Source organism: Ursus americanus, chromosome 18 (assembly GCF_024610735.1).
Source record: "Ursus americanus isolate L20-20 chromosome 18, mUrsAme1.1.p, whole genome shotgun sequence".
Taxonomy (NCBI): domain Eukaryota; kingdom Metazoa; phylum Chordata; class Mammalia; order Carnivora; family Ursidae; genus Ursus; species Ursus americanus.
In genome coordinates, this window is record NC_142144.1 from 7,079,527 (window position 1) to 7,101,183 (window position 21,657).

Consider the following 21,657-nt stretch of genomic DNA (forward strand, 5'->3'; position numbering starts at 1 on the left):
AGGCCAGGCTGGCTGCCGTAGGGGCCAGTGGGCACCGAGTGGGCCAGAAGGCTGGCTGTGGTTCAGCAGGCCTTGAGTGACCGCTTGAAGAGATGGGACTCCGGTTTCTAGCGGGGTGCGCCTCCCTGCCAGCAGTGCTCCCCGGGCTGCTGTGGCCCAGGGAAGATCTGGACGCGAATGAAGGTAAAGGAAGGCCGTGCTCAGTGCCCAGGCAGCCTGTTTATTGTGCCTTCCGTCAAGAGTGGCACACAGCCAGTGGGGACAGCTGGCACCACAGGCCTTGTGGCAGGAGACCCAGGCTTGAGGAGCACAGGCCTGGAACTGGGCAGGAGCAGACCCTGCTCTGTGGGGGACCAGGGCAGGTGAGGCAGGAGAAGGAGATGATGATGGTGGTGGTGATAATCGTAATTGTAATAATAGTTGCTCTTTGTTGAGCAGTTACCACGGACTGGGTGCCAGGCTAAGTTCTTCCGGTATTCCATGTTATCCTCACATGGTGCTCCTGGTTTTAGAGAAGAAACCGAGGCACAGAGAGGTGAGGACACTTGCCCAAGTTCACCTGCTCTTAAGTGGCAGGGCTGGAACTGGAAGCTGGGTGGGCCTGACTCCCGAGCTCTCAGACCACTGCACTGATTAAGTGGTGGTGCCAGAACTTAGACCTTGTGATTCCAGAGGGGACAGGGCTCTGCCCGCCCCCACCCCCTGCCGGATTTCTAGAGCAGCCCCGAAGGCTCAGATATGGATGTGGGGGTTCCAGGAAGCCAGGGGCAGTGCTGGGACCCGAACTCCTTCAGAGGTCTCCAAGGGGTAATATGATGGAGTCCGAGAGACCAGGTTCAAATCCCACGTTGGACAGAGTAGCCTCCCTGAGCTTGAGTTTTCTCATCTGCAAGATGGGATCATAAGCAACATTTCTTGTATACTCAGTCTCATCAGGCCTGAGACCAAGGATTTTCCCATCATCTCATTTACTCCAGCAGCCCTGTGAAGTGGGGATTATTATCCCTATTTTCCGATGAGGAAACTGAGGTCCAGAGAGGTTAAGTAATTTACAGTGAATTGTAGAACCGGGTTGAAACATGGATCTATCTGACGACAGAGCCTGCACTTAAAAAACCAACCAACCAACCAAACAAAAACCCGACGACAACCTATGGAAGTATAACGTAGCTAGGGAAAGGCCTGGAAAGCATGCGTGGACAGTTGGATAAATGTCCACAAGCGGACATACCTGTTCCTGAGGCCCCCCTGTCACTTTCTAATCACTGCCTCTCTGCAAAGGGAATCGCTACCCTGACTTCTAACACCATGGATTCCTTTTGCCTATCCCCGCCCCCCCCCCCATATAGACTCTGGTAGGAAGATGGTTGGGATTAATTCCTGACTTTCCTGGGTTCTATAAATGGTCGATTGTTTTCTATCTTGTTCATTCAATTTGAATGTGAAGGTTCAGTTTTCATCGTCTCTCAGCCACTTGTAGCTGAGGAACTTCCCTCTCAGAGCAGCACCTAACTGACCCCAGTCCCCTCTGAACATGGACCCCTTTTGGTGTCCAGGCCATTTTCTTAACTTTTATTGAATTCTACATTTTTAAAAATCACACACCATGGTATACAGTTCCCGAATATTCCCAAAGTGAGCACTCCTGTGTATCCAGCACTCAGATGCGGGACTAGAAGCTTCTCAGCACCCACCCAAATGCCCAAAGTAACCTCAGTCCTGCCTTCTGCCACCACAGATCAGATTGTTCTGGTTCTTTAACTTAATGGAGTAAAACATGAATGGATTCATTCGGTATGTAATATACTATGTGCTCTTTTGTGTCTGACTCCATTCACTAAACTCGAGAAGTTCATCCAAGCTATTGTGTTAACAATAGTTTGTACCTTCTTGTTGCACTTAATATTTCATTGATGAGTGTACCGTACTTATTCATTCTAATGTCAGGGACGTTCAGATTCTTTTCTGGTTTTGGCTATTCTGAGTAATGCTGCTGTGAGCATTCTGGTCTGTGTCTTTGGGGGACATGCATATGTGCATCTCTGCTGGGTGTGTGCCTAGCTGTGGCATTGCTGAACATTGAACATGTGTGCATATGCAGCTTTAGTAGATAGTGTCGCACAGTATTCCGTTACACTGTCAGTTCGCACCAATTTATGCTCCCACCCGCAGCGTGGGTGACATCCCATTGTTCCGTCTTCACCACAGCACAAGCTTGGTATTGCCTGGGTTGTTTCCAGTTGAGCCATTCTGGTGGGTGGGAAATGGTATCTCATTGTGGTTTTACGGACACTAATGAAGCTGAGCCCTTTTCCGTGTGTCCATATATTCTCTATGGTTTATGAAATGCCTGTTCAAGTCTTTTGCCCATTTTTTAGTTGGGTGCTATGTCCTTTTTAAAACAATTTGCGGGGGGGGGTTGCCTGAGTGGTTCAGTCGGTTAAGTGTCTGACTCTTGATTTCAGTTCAGGTCGTGATCTCGAGGTTGGGAGATCAAGCCCTGTGTGGGGCTCCATGCTCAGTGGGGAGTCTGCTGGGGATCCTCCTCTCCCTCCACCCCTCACCCTGCTCGCTTGCATATGTGCAGCCATGCGTGCACACTCTCTCTCTCTCTCTCAAATAAATAAATAAATCTTTTTTTAAAAATCAACTTGGGAGCACCTGACTGGCTCAGTCAGTGTAGCATATGGCTCTTGATCTCAGGGATGTGAGTTCGAGCCCCACACTGGGTGTAGAAATTGCCAAAATATGTATGTATGTATTTATTTATTTATTTATCTGTTTATCTATCTATCTATTTATTTGAGAGAGAGAGAGAGCACAAGTGGGGAGTAGCAGAGGAAGAGGGAGAAGCAGGCTCCCCGCTGAGCCGGGAGCCCAGTGTGGGGCTCAATCCCAGGACCCGTGATCCTGACCCGAGCTGAAGGCAATGTCTTAACCGACTGAACCACCCAGTTCAAGATTGCTAAATTAAAAAAAAAAAAAAGGTTTGTAGAAGGTGTTTATATATTCTGAATATGAGTCATTAGTTGGATATATTATTAGAAATATTTTCTAGTCTGTGACTTGTCCTTTCTCTTTCTTAATGATTTCTTTTGATGAATGATGTGCATTTTAAGGCAGTACAATTTTTTTTTATTAATAATGATTTTTTATTATATTATGTTAGTTACCATACAGTACATCCCCGGTTTTCGATGTAAGGCTCGATGATTCATTAGTTGTGTATAACACCCAGTGCACCATGCAATATGTGCCCTCCTTACTACCCATCACCGGTCTATCCCATTCCCCCACCCCCCTCCCCTCTGTAGCCCTCAGTTTGTTTCTCATAGTCCATAGTCTCTCATGTTTCATTCCCCCTTCTGATTACCCCCCCTTTCTTTATCCCTCTCTTCCCCTACTGATCATTCTAGTTCTTATGTTCCATAGATGAGAGAAATCATATGATAGTTGTCTTTCTCTGCTTGACTTATTTCACTAAGCATTATCTCCTCCAGTGCCGTCCATGTTGTAGCAAATGTTGAGAACTCATTCTTTCTGATTGCTGAGTAATATTCCATTGTATATATGGACCACAACTTCTTAATCCAGTCATCTGTTGCAGGGCATCTCGGCTCCTTCCACGATTTAGCTATTGTGGACATTGCTGCTATGAACATTGGGGTGCATATGGCCCTTCTCTTCACTACGTCTGTATCTTTGGGGTAAACACCCAGTAGTGCAATGGCTGGATCATAGGGTAGCTCAATTTTTAACTTTTTAAGGGACCTCCACACGGTTTTCCAGAGTGGCTGTACCAACTTGCATTCCCACCAACAATGTAGGAGGGATCCCCTTTCTCCACATCCTCTCCAACAATTGTTGTTTCTTGTAAGGCAGTACAATTTTTTTTTCTTTATGGTTTCTGGGTGGGTTTTTTTTTTTTTTTTTGTGACCTGTTTAAGAAATGATTCCCTACTCTAAAAGTCACAAGATGGACTCCTGTGTTTTCTTCTAGAAACCTCGTTGTTTCACCCTTCACATACAGGTCTGTGGCCCATCTTCGATTAATTTTTGTGTATATATGAATAGAAGTTTCTTCACTTCAATGCAGATTGGTTTATCATATTTCCCTTATGAGTCTTTCTAAAGGAATCTTTACCTAGTTCAGGCATGAAGATAGTAGGAGACTTTAGGGTTGGTGGTTTGTTTTTTTTCCTAAGTTTTTTAGTAATCTGTACTCGGGACCCCAAGATCAAGAGTCACATCCTCCACCAACTGAGCCAGCCAGGTGCCCCGACTTTATTTATTTATTTATTTATTTATTTATTTATTTATTTATTTCAGTAGGCTCTACGCCCAAGGTGGGGCTCGAACTCACAACCCCGAGATCAAGCATTGCATGCTCTTCTGACTGAGCCAGCCGGGCACCCTCCGACTTTAGTTTTTTAATAACGGTTTTATTGAGCTACAGTTCCTATACCATACAGTATACCTATTTAACATAGATGATTCAGTGGTTTTTAGTATATTCAGAGTTGTGTGACTCGCCATCATCAATTTTAGAACATTTTTATCACCCCAGAAGAAACCCCGTACCTATTAGCAGTCACTCCCCATTCCTCACAACCCCGCAGCTCTTGGGCCACCACTGATCTACTTCTGTCTCTATAGGTTTCCTGTTCTCACTAGACATTACATATCAACGGGACCCTACAATATCTTGCCTTTTGTGTCTGGTTTCTCTCGCTTAGCAGAGTGTTTTCAAGGTCTGTCCGTGTCGTAGCACGTGTCAATACCTCCTTCCTTTTACGGCTGAATAATATTCCATTGTATGGGAGACGATTTTTGTTTATTCACGCATCAGTTGATGGAAAGTAGTTTCCACTTCCTGGCTATTATGAATAATATCGCTGTGAACATGAATGTGCCATTTTTATGTGGACACATTTTCGTTTCTCTTGGGAGGAGCCTTCATTCTTGATCATATACAATGAGATTCAGTGACAGCCTGTCTAGAAAGCCTTGGCACAAACTGAGTGTTCACATGATGACAGCTATTTATGGGTTAGGTTACATAGTAAGGGACACCCCTGTGTCGCTGTTAAGGAAAGCCCCTGTTATCCTCACCCAAGCATGGAGTCCCCAGCACATGCATGTCTGCCCACAGTTACTGTGAAGGCATAGAAATGCTTGGACAAGGCCCCGTGCCCTTTGCAGGTCAAATCACACCTAGCAGGGAAGGAATCAGGAGCCCTGGGGCATGTTTCTGCTAAGCTGCTAATTTGAGTGTGACATCCTAGGGCCTCAGTTTCCCTACTCAGAGAGTGAGCATAGGGTAGCCGGTGGTTGTGGCTCTTACGTGTGGCTCACTTAGCTTCTTCCTGTTCCCCAGGCTGTGGTTCTGCCAATGATCCTGTGAGTGCTGGGGAGTCTCCGCTGCCCCTAGGGGCCCCTGTCCCGGATTGGTCCACCCACCCGCCCCCAGCATGGCGTCCGACACCCCCGAGTCCCTGATGGCCCTCTGCACCGACTTCTGCCTGCGCAACCTGGATGGCACGTTGGGCTACCTGCTGGACAAGGAGACGCTGCGGCTGCATCCAGACATCTTCCTGCCCAGCGAGATCTGCGACCGGCTCGTCAATGAGTGAGCAGGCGAGGGGCTGGGGCACGGGTGTGAGTCTTACGCACAGCATGAGCACGTACGGAGGCTCTGGGGCCATCGTGTGCACCATGTGGGGATGTGGCTATGAATACCCATGTGTGAGGGGGTGTGCACACACTTGGGTATCTGTGGGTGCAGGAGAACACTGGTATATTCATAACCATGAAGTTACATACGTGCACGTTGGTATGTGTGTGGAGGGGTGTGCATGTGAAGGAAGGGGTGTATATACACACAGGGGCTTCTGCAGCACGGGGTATGTCTGAGTGTGTAGCTGTAAGTGTGCACTACATCTGTGAGAGGGTATAGAAACCTGCATATAGGGTTGCCTGGGTGGCTCAGTCATTAAGCGTCTGCCTTTGGCTCAGGGCGTGATCCTGCGGTCCTGGGATTGAGCCCCGCATCGGGCTCCTCTGCTGGGAGCCTGCTTCTTCCTCTCCCACTCCCCCTGCTTGTGTTCCCTCTCTCGCTGGCTGTCTCTCTCTCTCTGTCAAATAAGTAAAATCTTTAAGAAAAAAAAAAGAGAGAGAAAAGAAAGAAAGAAACCTGCATACAGGGGCGCCCGGATGGCTCAGTCAGTTAAGGTCTGCCTTCAGCTCAGGTCATGATCCTGGGGTCCTGGGATCGAGCCCCGCATCGGGCTCCGTGCTTAGCAGGGAGTCTGCTTCTCCCTCTGCCTCTGCCCCTCCCCCACTGCCCTACGCGCGCGCTCTGTCTCTCTCAAAACAATAAAGAAAATCTTTTTTTTTTTTTTAAACAAATTTTTTTTTGAGGTTTTATTTATTTATTTATTTGACAGAGATAGAGACAGCCAGCGAGAGAGGGAACACAAGCAGGGGGAGTGGGAGAGGAAGAAGCAGGCCCATAGCATAGGAGCCTGATGTGGGGCTCGATCCCATAACGCCAGGATCAGGCCCTGAGCCGAAGGCAGACGCTTAACCGCTGTGCCACCCAGGCGGCCCACAATAAAGAAAATCTTAAAAAAAAAAAGAAACCTACATATGAACGAAGGAGTTCTGGCTGTTGTGTGTGTGTGTGTATGCGCATACCTGTGCCTACAAACACGTGTCTGTGTGTGCACATGGACACACACATGTTTACGTGCTGGTACACAAATCATGGATCTGTGACCAGGAATCGAATCATTCGGAAAATCTTTATGTGGGCCCTCCTGGGGCCTCCCCACTCTCAGAGGCTCCTGGCCATAGGATATGCATTCACTCACCTCAGGGAGTTCAGTCTAGATGCCCAGAAGGGAAATTGTTAGACCAAACAGTTGCATATAAAAATGGGAACTTGTCGGGACCTGTGGGGCGCTTCGCTGGCTTAGTCAATGGACCGTGCAACCCTTGATCTTGGGGTTGAGTTTGAACTCCATGTTGGGTGTGGAGATTATTTAAAAATAAATTCTTCAAAAAAAATTTTTTTTAAGATATGTTATTTATTTATTTATTTGAGAGATAAGAGAGAGCACGGGCGGGCAGGAGGGCCAGAGGGAGAGGGAGAAGCAGGCTCCGAGCCGAGCAGGGAGCCACATGTGGGGCTTGATCCCAGGACCCTGGGATCATGATCTGAGCCGAAGGCAGATGCTTAACCAACTGAGCCACCCAGGTGCCTCAAAATCTTTTTTTTAAAGATGTATTTATTTATTTGAGAGAGAGAGAGTGCAAGTGGGAGGGGCAGAGGGAGAGGGAGAGAGGAAATCCCAAGCAGACTCCCCACTGAGTCAAACACGGGGCTCCATCTCAGGACCCTGAGATCATGCCCTAAGCCAAAGTCAGGAGTCAGCCGCTCAGTGGACTGAGGCACCCAGGTGCCCCTAAAAATAAAATCTTTATAAAGTAAAATAAAATTGGGGGCCCCTGGGTGGCTCAGTCCGTTGAGCGGCTAACTCTTGATTTTGGCTCAGGTCGTGATCTCAGGGCGGCGAGATCAAACCCCACATTGGACTCTACGCTCAGCAGGGAGTCTGCTTCTCTCTCTCCCTCTGTCCCCGCCCCTGCTTGCTCGCTCGCTCTCTCCAATAAATAAATAAATCTTAAAACCATAAATAAATAAAATCTGAAAAAAAGAAAAGAAGAACGAGTGGGAACTTGCATGTGTCCTGAGGACAGAGCCCGACTTGTGATCATGTTCTGAGCACTTAACGCGGGTCAGGCACTTGCCCGGATGCTTTGTGGACCCGAGTCATGTCCATTTTACAGAGGAAGAAACCAGAGTCCGGGGAAGTTCCATTACTCGTGTGAAGTTGCCCAAGTAGTGAGCAGCCAAGCCAGGATTTAGAGTCCAGGGTGTTTGACTCCCGAGCCTTTTCCACCAGACCAGGATTCTTGTATCAACTGGCATCTGAAACGGGGTTTTATTGAGTGCTTGCCCTTACCCAGCTGGGAATGTTAAACCCCTTGGCTTAATCTTCCTGTTGGAAAGGGTCCTGGGAGGGGCTCGATCAAGGAACAGAAGCTGGCTTAAAGATGAGGAGTGTGGACGTGTGTGGTTGTTATAGGGGTGCACGGTTTCGGGAGGGAGAGTTTGGGATTTGCTATTGATTAGAGGCCCTTTCATCACCTTTGCTCTCCTAGGGCCTGGGGCCACCTTCATCTCACCTGCAGGGCGGTCAGGATCCAAGCAGGTGCTGTTAGAAAGAGGGGCAGGGGATGGAGGAGATGGAAGTTGCTGACGGGTGGTGAGGGAAGGTTTCAGGGACAGGAGGGCTGGTGCTGAGCCTTGAGGGACGACGAGGGTCCCCGGGCCCTTCCCACTAGCCAGGCTTTTCTCCCTCCCAGGTACGTGGAGCTGGTCAACGCCGCCTGCAACTTTGAGCCGCACGAGAGCTTCTTCAGCCTTTTCTCGGACCCCCGCAGCACCCGCCTCACCCGGATCCATCTCCGCGAGGACTTGGTGCAGGACCAGGACCTGGAGGCCATCCGCAAGCAGGTGAGACCTGCGTCGCCAGCCAGCGGGGACAGCCATGGGGAGGCCGGCCGGAGAGGGCCAGTGAGTCGGGGGCCTGGTGCTCGCCTCCAGCACAAGAGTCCAGCGCGCCCCCGCCTTGCACACGTCCCTCCCCAAGCCCACGTGTGGTCTGGGGTCCGGCCTGGGGGTGGCCGGAGGTGGGGGTGGGTGGGCTGTGGTGATGACGGGGCTGTGCCTGCTACCAGGACCTGGTGGAGCTGTACCTGACCAACTGCGAGAAGCTGTCTGCCAAGAGTCTGCAAACACTGCGGAGTTTCAGCCACACCCTGGTGTCCTTGAGCCTCTTCGGCTGCGCAAACATTTTCTACGAGGAGGAGAACCCAGGGGGCTGTGAAGACGAGTGCCTCGTCAACCCCACCTGCCAGGTGCTGGTCAAGGACTTTACGTTCGAGGGCTTTAGCCGCCTACGCTTCCTCAACTTGGGCCGCATGATCGACGGGGTCCCTGTGGAGTCCCTGCTACGGCCACTCAACTCCCTGGCTGCCTTGGACCTCTCAGGCATCCAGACGAGCGACGCGGCCTTCCTAACCCAGTGGAAAGACAGCCTGGTGTCCCTTGTGCTCTACAACATGGACCTGTCAGACGACCACATCCGGGTCATCGTCCAGCTGCACAAGCTGCGGTGAGCTGCTGGCCCAGAGCTCACCAGGGTAGGGGTGGGCAGGTACGGGTTGGCAGTCCCAGGAGGTCCGTGAGTCCCTGGCCGGGCAGTAGTGGGTTTGGAAGAGACAGTCCCCTTCCTTAAGCCCAGTGTTTTGGCTGCATCCGGGCTGTTCAGGGCCTTGGGGTGCCAGCAGGCTCTTCCCCAGAATGCCCTGGAGCAGTTGTGGCAGGGATGGGCCCCTCCCCTGCCATGGACTGAAGGAGCAGGGGTCTCTGAGGCAGCCCCAACCCGTGTCCAGCTCCTGACCTGTGGCCCCCACTCCAATCTCCAGACACCTGGACATCTCCCGAGACCGTCTCTCCAGCTACTACAAGTTCAAGCTGACTCGCAAGGTGCTGAGCCTCTTTGTGCAAAAGCTGGGGAACCTGATGTCCCTGGACATCTCTGGCCACATGATCCTGGAGAACTGCAGCATCTCCAAGATGGACGAGGAGGCAGGGCAGACTAGGTGGGGACCCACCTGCCATGGTTGCCAGCAGGGTGTCATTCAACAAGCATTTGCCGAGCCAAGTCCTGTCCTGGGTGCTAGAGATAAAGAAACGAACCAGGCCCTGCCCTCTTGAGTCCGTACGAGCTAGTGGGGACAGAGGAGTCATTATTAGGACTGTGGCAGGTGAGGCAGAGGGCTGTGGGGTTGCCCTGAGGATCAGGAAGGAGGAAGGAGGAATGGCATCCAAGCTATCCTGAAAGCTCCTTCTGAGTTTGCCAGAGGAAAGGTGTTCCAGCAGAAGGAACAGCATATGCAAAGGCTGGAAGGTGCAAGCTTGAGGAGTGACCGGGAAATTAGGACACTCAGCCTGGCTAGAGACGGGTGGTGGTGGTGGTAGGATGGGCCAGCAGTGTCTGCCATGCATTAGGTATCACAGCAGGCAGGATGCTTCCTGGCTTGGCTGGTTGAGAGATCTGATTCAAACCCATCCAGCTATAACTGGCTATAAGCCCTATCCCCAGCCATACGTTCACGGGGTTGGGTTGATGGGCATGTCCCTTCGTGATTGTTGGTAGGACTTTACATAAAGGTGACAAGTTCTCACTAGAAGGGCACATAGTATTTTCCAAAGATGGTTACAACAGTATCTCCCATCCCACATGTTGTACAGTGTGACCTTGCCACCTTTCCATCAAGAGGTGGGGGGGGTCTATGTCCCAAAAGATGAGGCAGGAAGGCCTAGTAGAGGGCCCTGAGGAAATGCCTAGCCACCCCCAGGGAGAAGCCCTCCTGAACCCAGGGCAGCCCCAGTCCATAGGCCACTGACCCCGACACCCTGTTCCCCCAGCATTGAGCCTTCCAAGAGCAGCATCATGCCTTTCCGGGCCCTGAAGAGGCCACTGCAGTTCCTTGGGCTCTTCGAGACCTCCCTGTGCCGCCTCACACACATTCCCGCCTACAAAGTGAGAGAGGGAGTCAGGGAGGGGGGCGAATAGGGAGCCCGGGGACGGGGAAGGGGGTGGGCTGGGGGCCCCAAGGTGTCTGCCCTGGGGCTAGAGATGGAGCTGGGATCTGGGGACTTCTGGGTGGTTCTGAGTCTGTTCCATTCCCAGGTCAGTGGTGACAAAAATGAGGAGCAGGTGCTGAATGCCATAGAGGCCTACACGGAGCACAGGCCTGAGATTACCTCACGGGCCATCAACCTGCTTTTTGACATCGCACGCATCGAGCGCTGCAACCAGCTTCTTCGGGCCTTGAAGGTCGGCCTCAACCCCGGGGGTCCCCAGCCGGCAGGTGCTGGACTCGGTTGAAGCATGTCCCCCGAGCCCCCGTCCCTCCTCATCCCCAGGACACTAGCGGTCCTACCCCCGAACCCCAGGCCTGACTTGTCCCAGCGCTGGCCTTATCCCAGACCCCTGGCGCTGTCCAGTGTCTGCCCCCCGCCCTCGCTTCCGCTCTCAGAGAACAGGCTTGGGGTAAGCCGGACCCCAGAGGACCCATCCAAGCCCCCCTGGCAGAGCCCTAGGCCTGGTCTTGCACGACTTGAACAGGACTTGCCAACCCAGGCCTACGCTGTCTTCCTACAGCTGGTCATCACGGCCCTCAAGTGCCACAAGTATGACAAGAACATTCAAGTGACGGGCAGCGCCGCGCTCTTCTACCTGACCAACTCCGAGTACCGCGCGGAGCAGAGCGTCCGGCTGCGCCGACAGGTCATCCAGGTGGTGCTGAATGGCATGGAGTCCTACCAGGAGGTGACGGTGAGCCCCTGCCCGCGACGGCCCTGCATGCTCAGGCCCAGCCCCTCCTCTCCCTGTGCACCCTGTGTCCCAGCCTCGCCCACCTGGCCCCTCAGGGGGCCGTGCTTATTCGCACCCTTTTCCGCCTGGCTCTGTACTGCACGCCCCCCGCCCCCCCTGCTGCCGCCCGTCTTACCCACAGCATCCCTCCCAGACTCTGGGACCTGGTATTCAGGACCCTGTAGCCCGGCTCCACCTGACCAGCCCATCCCCCATGCCACCCTCCCCACCCAGGGACCCTGTTCTCCTGCCTCTGGGCCTCTGCTCATGCTGACTCCTCAGCCCTTCTGCCCAGGAACGCTCTGCTGGTCGGGGGGCAGGGAGATTGTTTTCCAATAGCTGCTTTTATTATGAAAGTAAAATTTTGACCTTAGAAAAATTATAATTACGGATATAAAGTTAAAAAGAAACCACCTGTAATCCTACCACTCAGAGATAAGCCGCTGTTGATGGTGGATACCTGTCCTTCTGGATTTCACCTGTGCATGTTTATTTAGTAGATGGGGTCATCCTGCACTTACTTACTCTTTGCGTAACGTGGATTTTTATCTCAGCAGCGTCTTACGAACGTGAACATCTTCCAGATCAACAAACGTTTTTACAACAGAACTTTTTTTTTTTTTTTAAGATTTTATTTATTTATTCGACAGAGATAGAGACAGCCAGTGAGAGAGGGAACACAAGCAGGGGGAGTGGGAGAGGAAGCAGCAGGCTCATAGCGAAGGAGCCTGATGTGGGGCTCGATCCCATAACGCCGGGATCACGCCCTGAGCCGAAGGCAGACGCTTAACCGCTGTGCCACCCAGGCGCCCCTACAACAGAACTTTTAAAATAATGTTTCTTTTCTGATTACAAAAGTAAGACATCTAATGCCTAGAAAACAAATTCAAGCACCATTGACCCTTAAACCACATGGGTTTCAACTGTGCTGGTCCACTTAAATGCAGCTTTTTTTTTTTTTTTAAGATTTTATTTATTTATTTGAGAGAAAGAGAGAGAGAAAGGGTGGGGGGAGGGGCAGAGGAAGAGGGACAAGCAGACTCCATGCTGAGCACAGAGCCCAGTGGAGGACTCGGTCCCACGACTCTGAGATCATGACCTGAGCTGAAATCAAGAGTCAGATGCTCAACTGACTGAGCCACTCAGGCACCCCTTTTTTAAAAAACAGAGTGATTGGTTTATTTGAGAGAGAGTGAGATCAAGTAGGAGCAGGGGGAGGGGGAGAGGGGGAGAGTGAGAGAATCTTAGGCAGGCTCCGTGCTGGGCACGGAGCCTGATGTGGGCCTTGATCTCACAACCCTGAGACCAAATCAACCTTGATCTCACAACCTGAGCCAAATCAAGGGTCAGACACTTAACCGACTGAGCCACCCAGGCACGACTAGATGCAGATTTTATTTGACAAATACAGTGTGCACTGTCACTGTATTTTCTCTTCTCCCTGGTTCCCTTACATTTTCTTTGCTCCAGCTTACTTTATCGTAAGACTACAATATGTAACACATATAATGAGCAAAATGTGTCGATTGCCTATCGATGTTATCAGTAAGGGTCCCTTCCAGTCAACAGTAGGCTGTTAGTGGTGAAGTTCTGGGGGAGTCAGAAATTATACGTGGATTTTCAGCTGCACGGCAGCAGGTGGGGAGGAGGTCGGCACCCCTAACCCTCAGGTTGTTCAAGGGTCAACCATAATATGAAAATGTGTTCAGGCGTTTGGGTGGCTCAGTCAGTTAAGCATCTGCCTTTGGCTCAGGTTGTGATCCCAGGGTCCTGGGATCGAGTCCCCCATCAGGTTCCCTGCTCAGTGGGGAGCCTGCTTCTCCCTCTGCCTGCTGCTCCCCCTGCTTGTGCCGTTTCTCCATCCGTCAAATAAATAAATAAAATCTTTGAAAAAAGAAAGAAAATGTGTTAACTACAGAGTGAAAGTTGTTCCCAGTCCAGCTGTCCTCCCCCTCGCAGCTGGGCTTCACCGTCGTTTTATAGCTGCTGGTGTCAGCACAGTGTTCAGCGTCCTCATCCAGGGAAGGCCACTCTGGAGCCGACCGTGCGCCCGAGCTGGGAGGCAGTGGCCAAGCCCTGTCCCCACAGAGTAGCCCAGGCTGCCCCACAGGCGCAGGCTGCAGTCACTGAGTCAGCCCCCATGGTGAACACATAGGTGACTTTTTTCTTGTTTGCTATTTCAAATAAGGCTTTGCTGACTCTACTCAATTGATTATCCTTATAATGCGTGACTAAAAGTGGCATTGCCGGGGCAATGAATGTGTAGGTGTATTTTTAAAGCATTTGGGATGTATTCTTGAATTATCCTCCAGAAAGGCTACGGTAGAGATACAGTCTCTGCAGGGATGAGAAGGCCTGCTTTCCCACTGCCTCCCAACTCCAGACTTTAGAGCAACTGTTTTCTACCTTGAGATTGATTTTATCATCCGGTAAAAGGGGTGTCTTTTTTTTGACAAAAATGCTAGTTGAAGACTCCCAAACAAATTAATAAACTCTATCAGAGAAATGGAAATTAAAATAACGAGATATCACGTTTTATCTCAAGAGACTGATGATGCCCAGCGTTGACAGAGGTCAGGGGAGAGTACTTTTGTATACTTATCATGGGTGAAGTATGAGTTGCATCACCTTTGTGGAGGCCAACTGCCAGAATTTGCCAAAACTGTAAATGCATTGATCTTTGGACCTCTGTATTCCACAATTCAAATGTTTTTTTTAGAGGAAAAAGATATACATACATCTGCCCTTTTTAATTAAAGATAAATGAGAAGAAACCAGAACGTTTTAGTATTAGGGACCTGGAAAAGTAACATACCCACACAATGGGATATTATGGTATGTCCCTAATGTGGAAAGATGTCCACTGCATGTTGATATGCAAAGTTTTGGGCCAGTATTTATAATATCTTTTTTTGCCTCGCCTCTCCCCCAAATATATATTTGTATTTGCGTGATAGAAAAATCTAGAAGGACATGCACCAAACTTTTAACAGTGATTACTTCTGCGGAATAAAGTGAGAGACTTTTTAACTTTTCGCTCAAATACTATTTGAACTTTTTACAGTAAGTATTGGCTCTTGTAATTTAAAATAATTTTTTTCTCAAATTAAAAAAATTATGGGTAATTGGGGGAAAAAAGTTAACTAAGGGTGCTACCCTCTACATTACATAATTGATGAAGCACGATGATCTCCCAAAATCTAACGAGAAAGGATGGAAGGGTATTAAATTACAGACACACCCTCTAAGAATACTTAAAAAAAAAAAAGCCCATAGACAACGCACAAAGAAATCAAAGACGTCGAGCAGCGTGAGGCCGCCTACGCTGCCAGTGGGACCATAAACGGTACAGCCACTTTGGCAAACAGTCTGGTGTCACCGGGTCAAGTTGAAGACGTGCCCGCCACGTGTGACCCAGAAGCCCGTGCGCATGGACGCCAGGATGCATGCGCGAGACATCGTGTGAGGTTGCCAAGCGCTGAAGCCTCCTCAGATGTCCGCCAACAGTGGGATGGGCGAGTGAATTCAAGGACCGTAACGCAGTGGGCAAGTGAATGCTTTTCAGCTGCTTTAACGAGATCCTTGAACTTGCAAACCTATGGTAGACAACGATAAGCAAGATGCTAGAGAGTGTTTCGTGCAGACTAGCAGGGACAGTAGTTCTCTCTAGTGGGGAGAGGGGCTGATGACCAGGAAGGGACCCACGGGGATTTCTGGGTGCCGGCAGTGTTCTATTTCCTGACCCAGGAGGCGGTTGCATGGTTGCCGAAAAGCTTGTTCGCTTCATAAATGCTCGTAAAACTATACGTTTGTGTTTTATGCCCTCTTCTGTATGAAGATTATATTTCACCATTTTTTTAAAATGTTAACAAAAAAAGGCTTGGAGTCTCCTCTTCCAGAAAGCCTTCCCGGACCATCACGGCTCTGGCTGATCTCACGCCTCCAGAGCGCCCCTGGAGTCCAGCTCCTGAGTCCGACCCTGACCGTGCTTCCCTGTCTCCCGGCCCGGCCCAGGTCCAGCGGAACTGCTGTCTGACCCTCTGTAACTTCAGCATCCCCGAGGAGCTGGAATTCCAGTACCGCCGGGTCAACGAGCTCCTGCTCAGCATCCTCAACCCCACGCGGCAGGACGAGTCGATCCAGCGCATCGCCGTGCACCTGTGCAACGCCCTGGTCTGCCAAGTGGACAACGACCACAAGGAGGCCGTGGGCAAGATGGGCTTTGTTGTGGTGCGTGCCCTCGGGCGGCGCCGCCTCCCCTCCCTCCCTGCCTGCCATCTCCAGAGCCCCTCTGCTGCAGGAAGGATTGAGGCTAGACCGAAGGAAGAATTTCCTCACCGTGAATGTAGCTTATGTCCCGGAGATTTGCTCTGCCTGGAACACTCTGGCATCCTCTCCCAGCTGCTCCATCCGCCCATTTGCTCCCACCGCCCAGGCCACTCCTGGCTCCTCAGACCAGGTCCCGTTAGGTCCTTCTCACTGGGGTATCTCAGGGACTGTTTAACGTCGGCCTCCCCACTGGGTTGTGAGTTCTGCGAGGAAGGACAGTGTATGCTTGTTCCTTCTTCCGTCATGACAGCCCCAGCACTTTTTAGCGTGGGGCCTGGCACACAGTGGGGAGGTAAGTATTTGCCGAAGAATGGAAGGAAAGGATGAGGAAGGAGTGTCTGGTCTCCTCTTACTTTGGCGCCGCATAGGCCGGACCCCTCAGAGCAGAGGGCCAGGCCCAAAGCTACACAGGGAGCCAGGGTGGAGCCGGGACGAGCACCCAGGCCTCCCGATGCTAGGGACCAAGGCTGTGGATTGCAGCCGCCCAGACCAGAGGGGCACGTTTGATCTTGTCAGGATGCATCAGCCAGGAGTAGACGTGCCGACTCTCCTCTCTCCATCTTGGGTCTTGGGGGACACATAGCTCTTGAGCCCTGGCCCCCCGCAAGTTCTCTTCTCTGCCCACAGACCATGCTGAAGCTGATTCAGAAGAAGCTGCTGGACAAGATAGTAAGTCGAGCCTTCATGAAGCCACTCCGCCCCTCCCCTAGCCCGACGGGATGGTTTGCCCCTGGAGGATACCCATGTTTTTTTTTTTTTTTAAAGATTTTATTTATTTATTCGACAGAGATAGAGACAGCCAGCGAGAGAGGGAACACAAGCAGGGGGAGTGGGAGAGGAAGAAGCAGGCTCATAACGGAGGAGCCTGATGTGGGGCTCGATCCCATAACGCCGGGATCACGCCCTGAGCCGAAGGCAGACGCTTAACCGCTGTGCCACCCAGGCGCCCCAGGATACCCATGTTTTGTTAGGGGACGCCCTCACGGGTGCCAGAGCCTGCGGGGCCCTCCGGGTGAGCTGTGCTGAGCCCGCCTCTCCCTTCAGTGTGACCAGGTGATGGAGTTCTCCTGGAGTGCCCTGTGGAACATCACGGACGAGACACCCGACAACTGCGAGATGTTCCTCAATTTCAATGGCATGAAGCTCTTCCTGGATTGCCTGAAGGTACTGCCCGCGGTCAGCGCAGCGGCCTCCTTGACCACCCACATGGCCACCCTCCTGTCCCCGGGCATCCCACCACCCAGATCCATCAGCAACCTCTCTCCCCGTGGGCAGTGGGGGCCGACTTACAGGCCCACCCCTCTTAGAGCCCTCCCTCCAACGGAAAACCCAGTCCCGTCCTTGTCCACAGTGATTTCCCAGGCTGCCCACAGTCTGGCTGGGGTTTGCTGGGACATCAGCTGGATGGAATTCTGTCCAGTAGGAGGGTCTTTTAAAAGTCATCCTTGGGGCGCCTGGCTGGCTCAGTTCATAGAGCATGTGACTCTTCATCTCAAGGTCATGAGTTCAAGCCCCACATTGGGCATAGAGCTTCCTTTAAAAAAATTGGGGCACCTGGGTGGCTCAGTCGTTAAGCATCTGCCTTCGGCTCAGGGCGTGATCCCGGCGTTCTGGGATCGAGCCCTGCATTGGGCTCCTCTGCTGGGAGCCTGCTTCTTCCTCTCCCACTCCCCCTGCTTGTGTTCCCTATCTCGCTGGCTGTGTCTCTCTGTCAAATAAATAAATAAAATCTTTTTAAAAAAATAAATAAAAATAAAAAAATAAATAGTAGCAATTATAAAAAATAAATACACCTCATCCTTTATTTTCTTGTTCTAGTTTCTACGAGGTTTCCCTTCAACAAAATTTTGAGCTTTTGGCAAATAGAACCCTGTTTGTCCTCTTTGGAGTTTTTTAGGTCAGATCTCCACTCAGCCTTTGATTTTGTAGCAGGGAGCCCCCACTATTTGAATCCCATACGGTACATACCCAGCACTGTATTCGTGCAGTAGGATACGAGAGATGCGAGGACAGCAGCGTATTGTTCCCCGTCTTGGTCTGGCTGGAATGGCCAGACGCCCATAAAGTTTCTCGGTTAATGGTACCAGACACTTCACAACAAAACCGCACCAGATGCTAATTAAGTATTAATCGATGTGGCCCCGCTGGCTCTCATTTTGCCAGGAATTCCCAGAGAAGCAGGAACTGCATCGGAACATGCTAGGACTCTTGGGAAACGTGGCCGAGGTGAAGGAGCTGCGGCCCCAGCTAATGACTTCCCAGTTTATCAGTGTCTTCAGGTTGGTATTTCTCTCCTTTCCCTTTTTGCCTTGGCTGCCAGGATGCTCAGGGCTGTAGTCTGTGTTCAGTTGCAGCAACCGCTGTCTGCCTAGGTTTCTGTTAGAAATGTCACTTTCCATCTATAAAGTGGTTTCTCTCAAGCCTCCCTAAATGGTCCTCTTGTAGCTGTGTCTTCAGCGACCTCGGATCTTTAGAATAGTCACCGGGATATGGATAATAGGTGATAAATCAGCAACACCTCTGGCATCCAGTTTGTAAGCTGGGGCCCAGCAGCTGGTGTCTGAAGAGGGAATTGGAGGGATTTTTCTCTCTCCTGCTTGGCAGCAACCTGCTGGAGAGCAAGGCCGACGGGATCGAGGTTTCGTACAACGCCTGCGGCGTCCTCTCCCACATCATGTTTGATGGGCCCGAGGCGTGGGGCATCTGCGAACCCCCGCGGGAGGAGGTGGAGGAGCGCATGTGGGCAGCCATCCAGAGCTGGGACATCAACTCTCGGAGAAACATCAATTACAGGTGCGGAGCAGGGAGGGGAGGAGGGAACAGTGTGCGAGTGGGGTCCGTGGGGAGGCAGGATGCTCGTTCCCAGCAAGGCCCTTCTTCTCGTGCCCTGTTGGCTCTGGCCGAGGGACAGCCCCCGCACAGCACACAGGTCACCCATAAAGCTGGGCGCATGTTTCGTGCACACCAGCACCTGTGTGTACCCAAAACTTGCTGTTGACAAACATCTGAGACGTGTTTATTTGTGGGAAAAAAGAAGAGGAAAATACCGACACACACTAGGGAACAAAACAGAAGCCATTCGTGAGCTCGCTCCCCGAAAGAACCTCTGCTCCTGGTCTGGGGCCTCCCCTTCCAGCAGGTTCCCTCGGCTCTGATTTCATTCCTTGCAGTGCAGCTGGGGTCAAGTCTTCCTAGCTCGTGGCTGGGTTTGCAGCCACAGCTAGGGGTCTCCCTCCTCATGTTGTGACTCAGTGGCCTTCGGGGTGCCGATGGGCCATCTTGTACGGATCGACGCTGACGGCGAAAACCCATATTGGGAGGAGCGGGCTCACCACGCTTGTGGCTCTGCCGGTGCTCCGGGGACTGCCGTTCCCAGGGAGACGTGAGGTGGAATCCCCGGCCCCGGGGGTTTGCATTTTTCAGGCTCTGGGACCATGACTCCAGGGGGCCCGCAGAAGGCCATCATAAGTCTCATTTCCATTTCTCAGGGTACTTCTCCCTGCCTCCCCAAAACCAGCTTGCTCCTCCTTGCCCGCGAGCACCGTTTCTGCACCACCTGATCTGTGTCGCTCCTGCCTCCCTTCCGCACCCCTGCGCTGGACCTCTCTCACAGCGAGCTCCTTTCGCGGAGCCGGAAGGGCCCGATGCCCCGCCTCCGCAGGGTCCTACTAGCCTGCTCGTGGGGGGCGAGCCCTCCAGCAGGGGAAGATGCACTCCCCCAACCCCCGGCATCAGAAGTGACCCTGATCTCTCTTTCTACAGGTCATTTGAGCCAATTCTTCGCCTCCTTCCCCAGGGCATCTCCCCGGTCAGCCAGCACTGGGCCACCTGGGCCCTGTACAACCTAGTCTCTGTCTACCGTGAGTACCCACTTGACCTTTGTTCAGACACAGGGCTGCTCACGGGGCTGCAAGCACACTTGCCCCCTGCGAGCTTATAACCCAGGCGCGGAGTACTAAGAGAGCTGGCGTCAGTGTCTGTACCTGAGAGCACGGCCTCCACTTTCCAGCATCTGTGGGACGCCTGGCATAATGGCTGGCCCCGCCTCATCGCCAGAAGCTAGTCTGGCAGGTCCAACGGCCCATCCAGAGTTCCCAGATAGCTTTCTTAATGCCTCCTGCTTCTCCACGCCCCTGCAAGACAGAGTAAGACCAACCCAAACAAAGAACTAAGCCCTGAGGAAACAGAGTTCCAAGGGAACATGAGAGAACTTTAAAACAATTCTAACTTTATTCCTCTGAAAGCGCCCCATCCTCCCATAGAAGAGCCTGAACCGTCCTCTGCTGGGTGGCTTTGGGGGGGAGGAGAAAGAAGCTATAGCACTAGGAGACCTTGATGACAGGCCAGGATTGAGCCTCGTTCTCTTTCTTCCTGGTTATGTGACCTCATGCAGGTTATTTAACCTCACTGGGCCTCGGTTTCCTCCTCTGTAGAATGGGGACAGCGATCGTGCCTACCTCATAAGATTGATGTGAAAAGAGAACTAGCACAAAGTGCCCAGCCCGGTGCCCGTATCCTGCTCAGTCCCTCTAACTGGCAGAGTGGATCAGAGTGTGGGCTCTGGGGGCAGACATCTGGCTTTGAACCCTGGCTCTCCCACTTGCTGTGGCTGTGTTTCTTTGAGCAGGTTTCTCAACCTCTCTGGGCCTCAATTTCCTCATCTTTAAAATGGGATAAAAATAGGATCGCTGTGAAGTAAGGGATATAAAGTGCTCGGAACAGTGCTTGGCCCGTGCCAACTCTGCAGTAAGCATCAGCCTTTTTCATTACTAAAAAGTAGCCCCTGACCTCCGAGAGGCAGTGTAGTCCAGAGGGAAGAGCCCTGAGCTGGGACTCCCTCAGACAAGCTTCCAGAGTGACTTTGGATGAATTCCTTCATCCCTCTAAACCTCAGTTCTTTCATCTGTGAAATGGAGAGCATAGAAGTAACTCTTGACTGCACAGGGCTGCAGGGGTGGAGGGGTGGGGAGGGTCCACTGAAATGCCCGTGTTCTCCAGGGAGCATAATGCCCTGATCCTGAGCACTAGAATATTCTTCATTGGCGTGAACCGTGAGCCACCCAATAATAGGAAGGAATGCTGGTTCCAGCCTGGCTGGACACCAAAATCAGCTGGTAGTACACTGTTAAATATACAGATAAGTTCACGTTCCTGGGTCTGTTGACTCAGAATACCCAAGTGCAGGGCTTAGGAATCTCTATCTTTACAAAAACTTCTCAGAGAATAGAAGCCACTGGTTTGGGAGTTATTTCCCACGGGGTGAGCTGTGGAAAGACATGTGGCTGCGTCCCAAAGTAGCCTTTCCCAAGGACTCAACCCTTGCTCCCCCAGTGGACCCAGGAACTGAGGCCCATGGGGCTGGGCAAACAGGCGGCTCCGGGCACAGCAGCGTCCTCACCCAGGCCCACGTCTCCACTCCCCCCACGCCAGGGGAGGGCAGCCCTCGCGGCAAGGGTGGGTTCTGGGCCACAGGCTGCTGGAAGACCGACCTGATTACCTGCTGTCTGCCCCTCCCGGCAGCCGACAAGTACTGCCCCCTGCTGATCAAAGAGGGGGGACTGCCCCTGCTGAGGGACATGATCAAGATGGCAACCGCTCGGCAGGAGACGAAGGAAATGGCCCGGTAAGAGACGGGCGGTGTTTCTGCTTGCAGCCTCTGTGGGGGGGGGGGGGGGAGCTGGGGACACTGTGGGGGTCCCCTGAGATTCTCAGGGGCAAGTCGGAGTGGAGTGTGGAGGCAGACAGCGTACTGCTGTCCAGGGGGCCCCAGCTCTCACGGAGCATCACTGCCCTCCTCTGTAAGCTTCCTTTCCCC

General features: G+C 51.9%; 1 protein-coding gene across 4 annotated transcripts in view; it reads left to right on the forward strand.

The window, feature by feature from the left end:
• ZER1 (zyg-11 related cell cycle regulator) overlaps positions 1–21,657 on the forward strand; it is a 31,318-nt gene that overhangs the window by 6,926 nt on the left and 2,735 nt on the right. For 2 of the 4 annotated variants that reach the window (XM_045771294.2, XM_045771293.2), the window contains exons 2-15: positions 5,378–5,629; positions 8,431–8,581; positions 8,806–9,242; positions 9,556–9,732; positions 10,562–10,676; positions 10,827–10,973; positions 11,301–11,474; positions 15,528–15,743; positions 16,470–16,511; positions 16,887–17,006; positions 18,006–18,121; positions 18,447–18,635; positions 19,605–19,702; positions 21,363–21,465. In XM_045771294.2, coding sequence (XP_045627250.1) covers positions 5,472–5,629; positions 8,431–8,581; positions 8,806–9,242; positions 9,556–9,732; positions 10,562–10,676; positions 10,827–10,973; positions 11,301–11,474; positions 15,528–15,743; positions 16,470–16,511; positions 16,887–17,006; positions 18,006–18,121; positions 18,447–18,635; positions 19,605–19,702; positions 21,363–21,465 — 2,243 coding nt within the window. In that variant the 5' untranslated portion in view covers positions 5,378–5,471. Of the gene's footprint in view, positions 1–4,656; positions 4,752–5,377; positions 5,630–8,430; positions 8,582–8,805; positions 9,243–9,555; positions 9,733–10,561; positions 10,677–10,826; positions 10,974–11,300; positions 11,475–15,527; positions 15,744–16,469; positions 16,512–16,886; positions 17,007–18,005; positions 18,122–18,446; positions 18,636–19,604; positions 19,703–21,362; positions 21,466–21,657 lie in introns of all 4 variants that reach the window. The other 2 variants (XM_087869290.1, XM_045771295.2) reach the window with 2 other exon arrangements.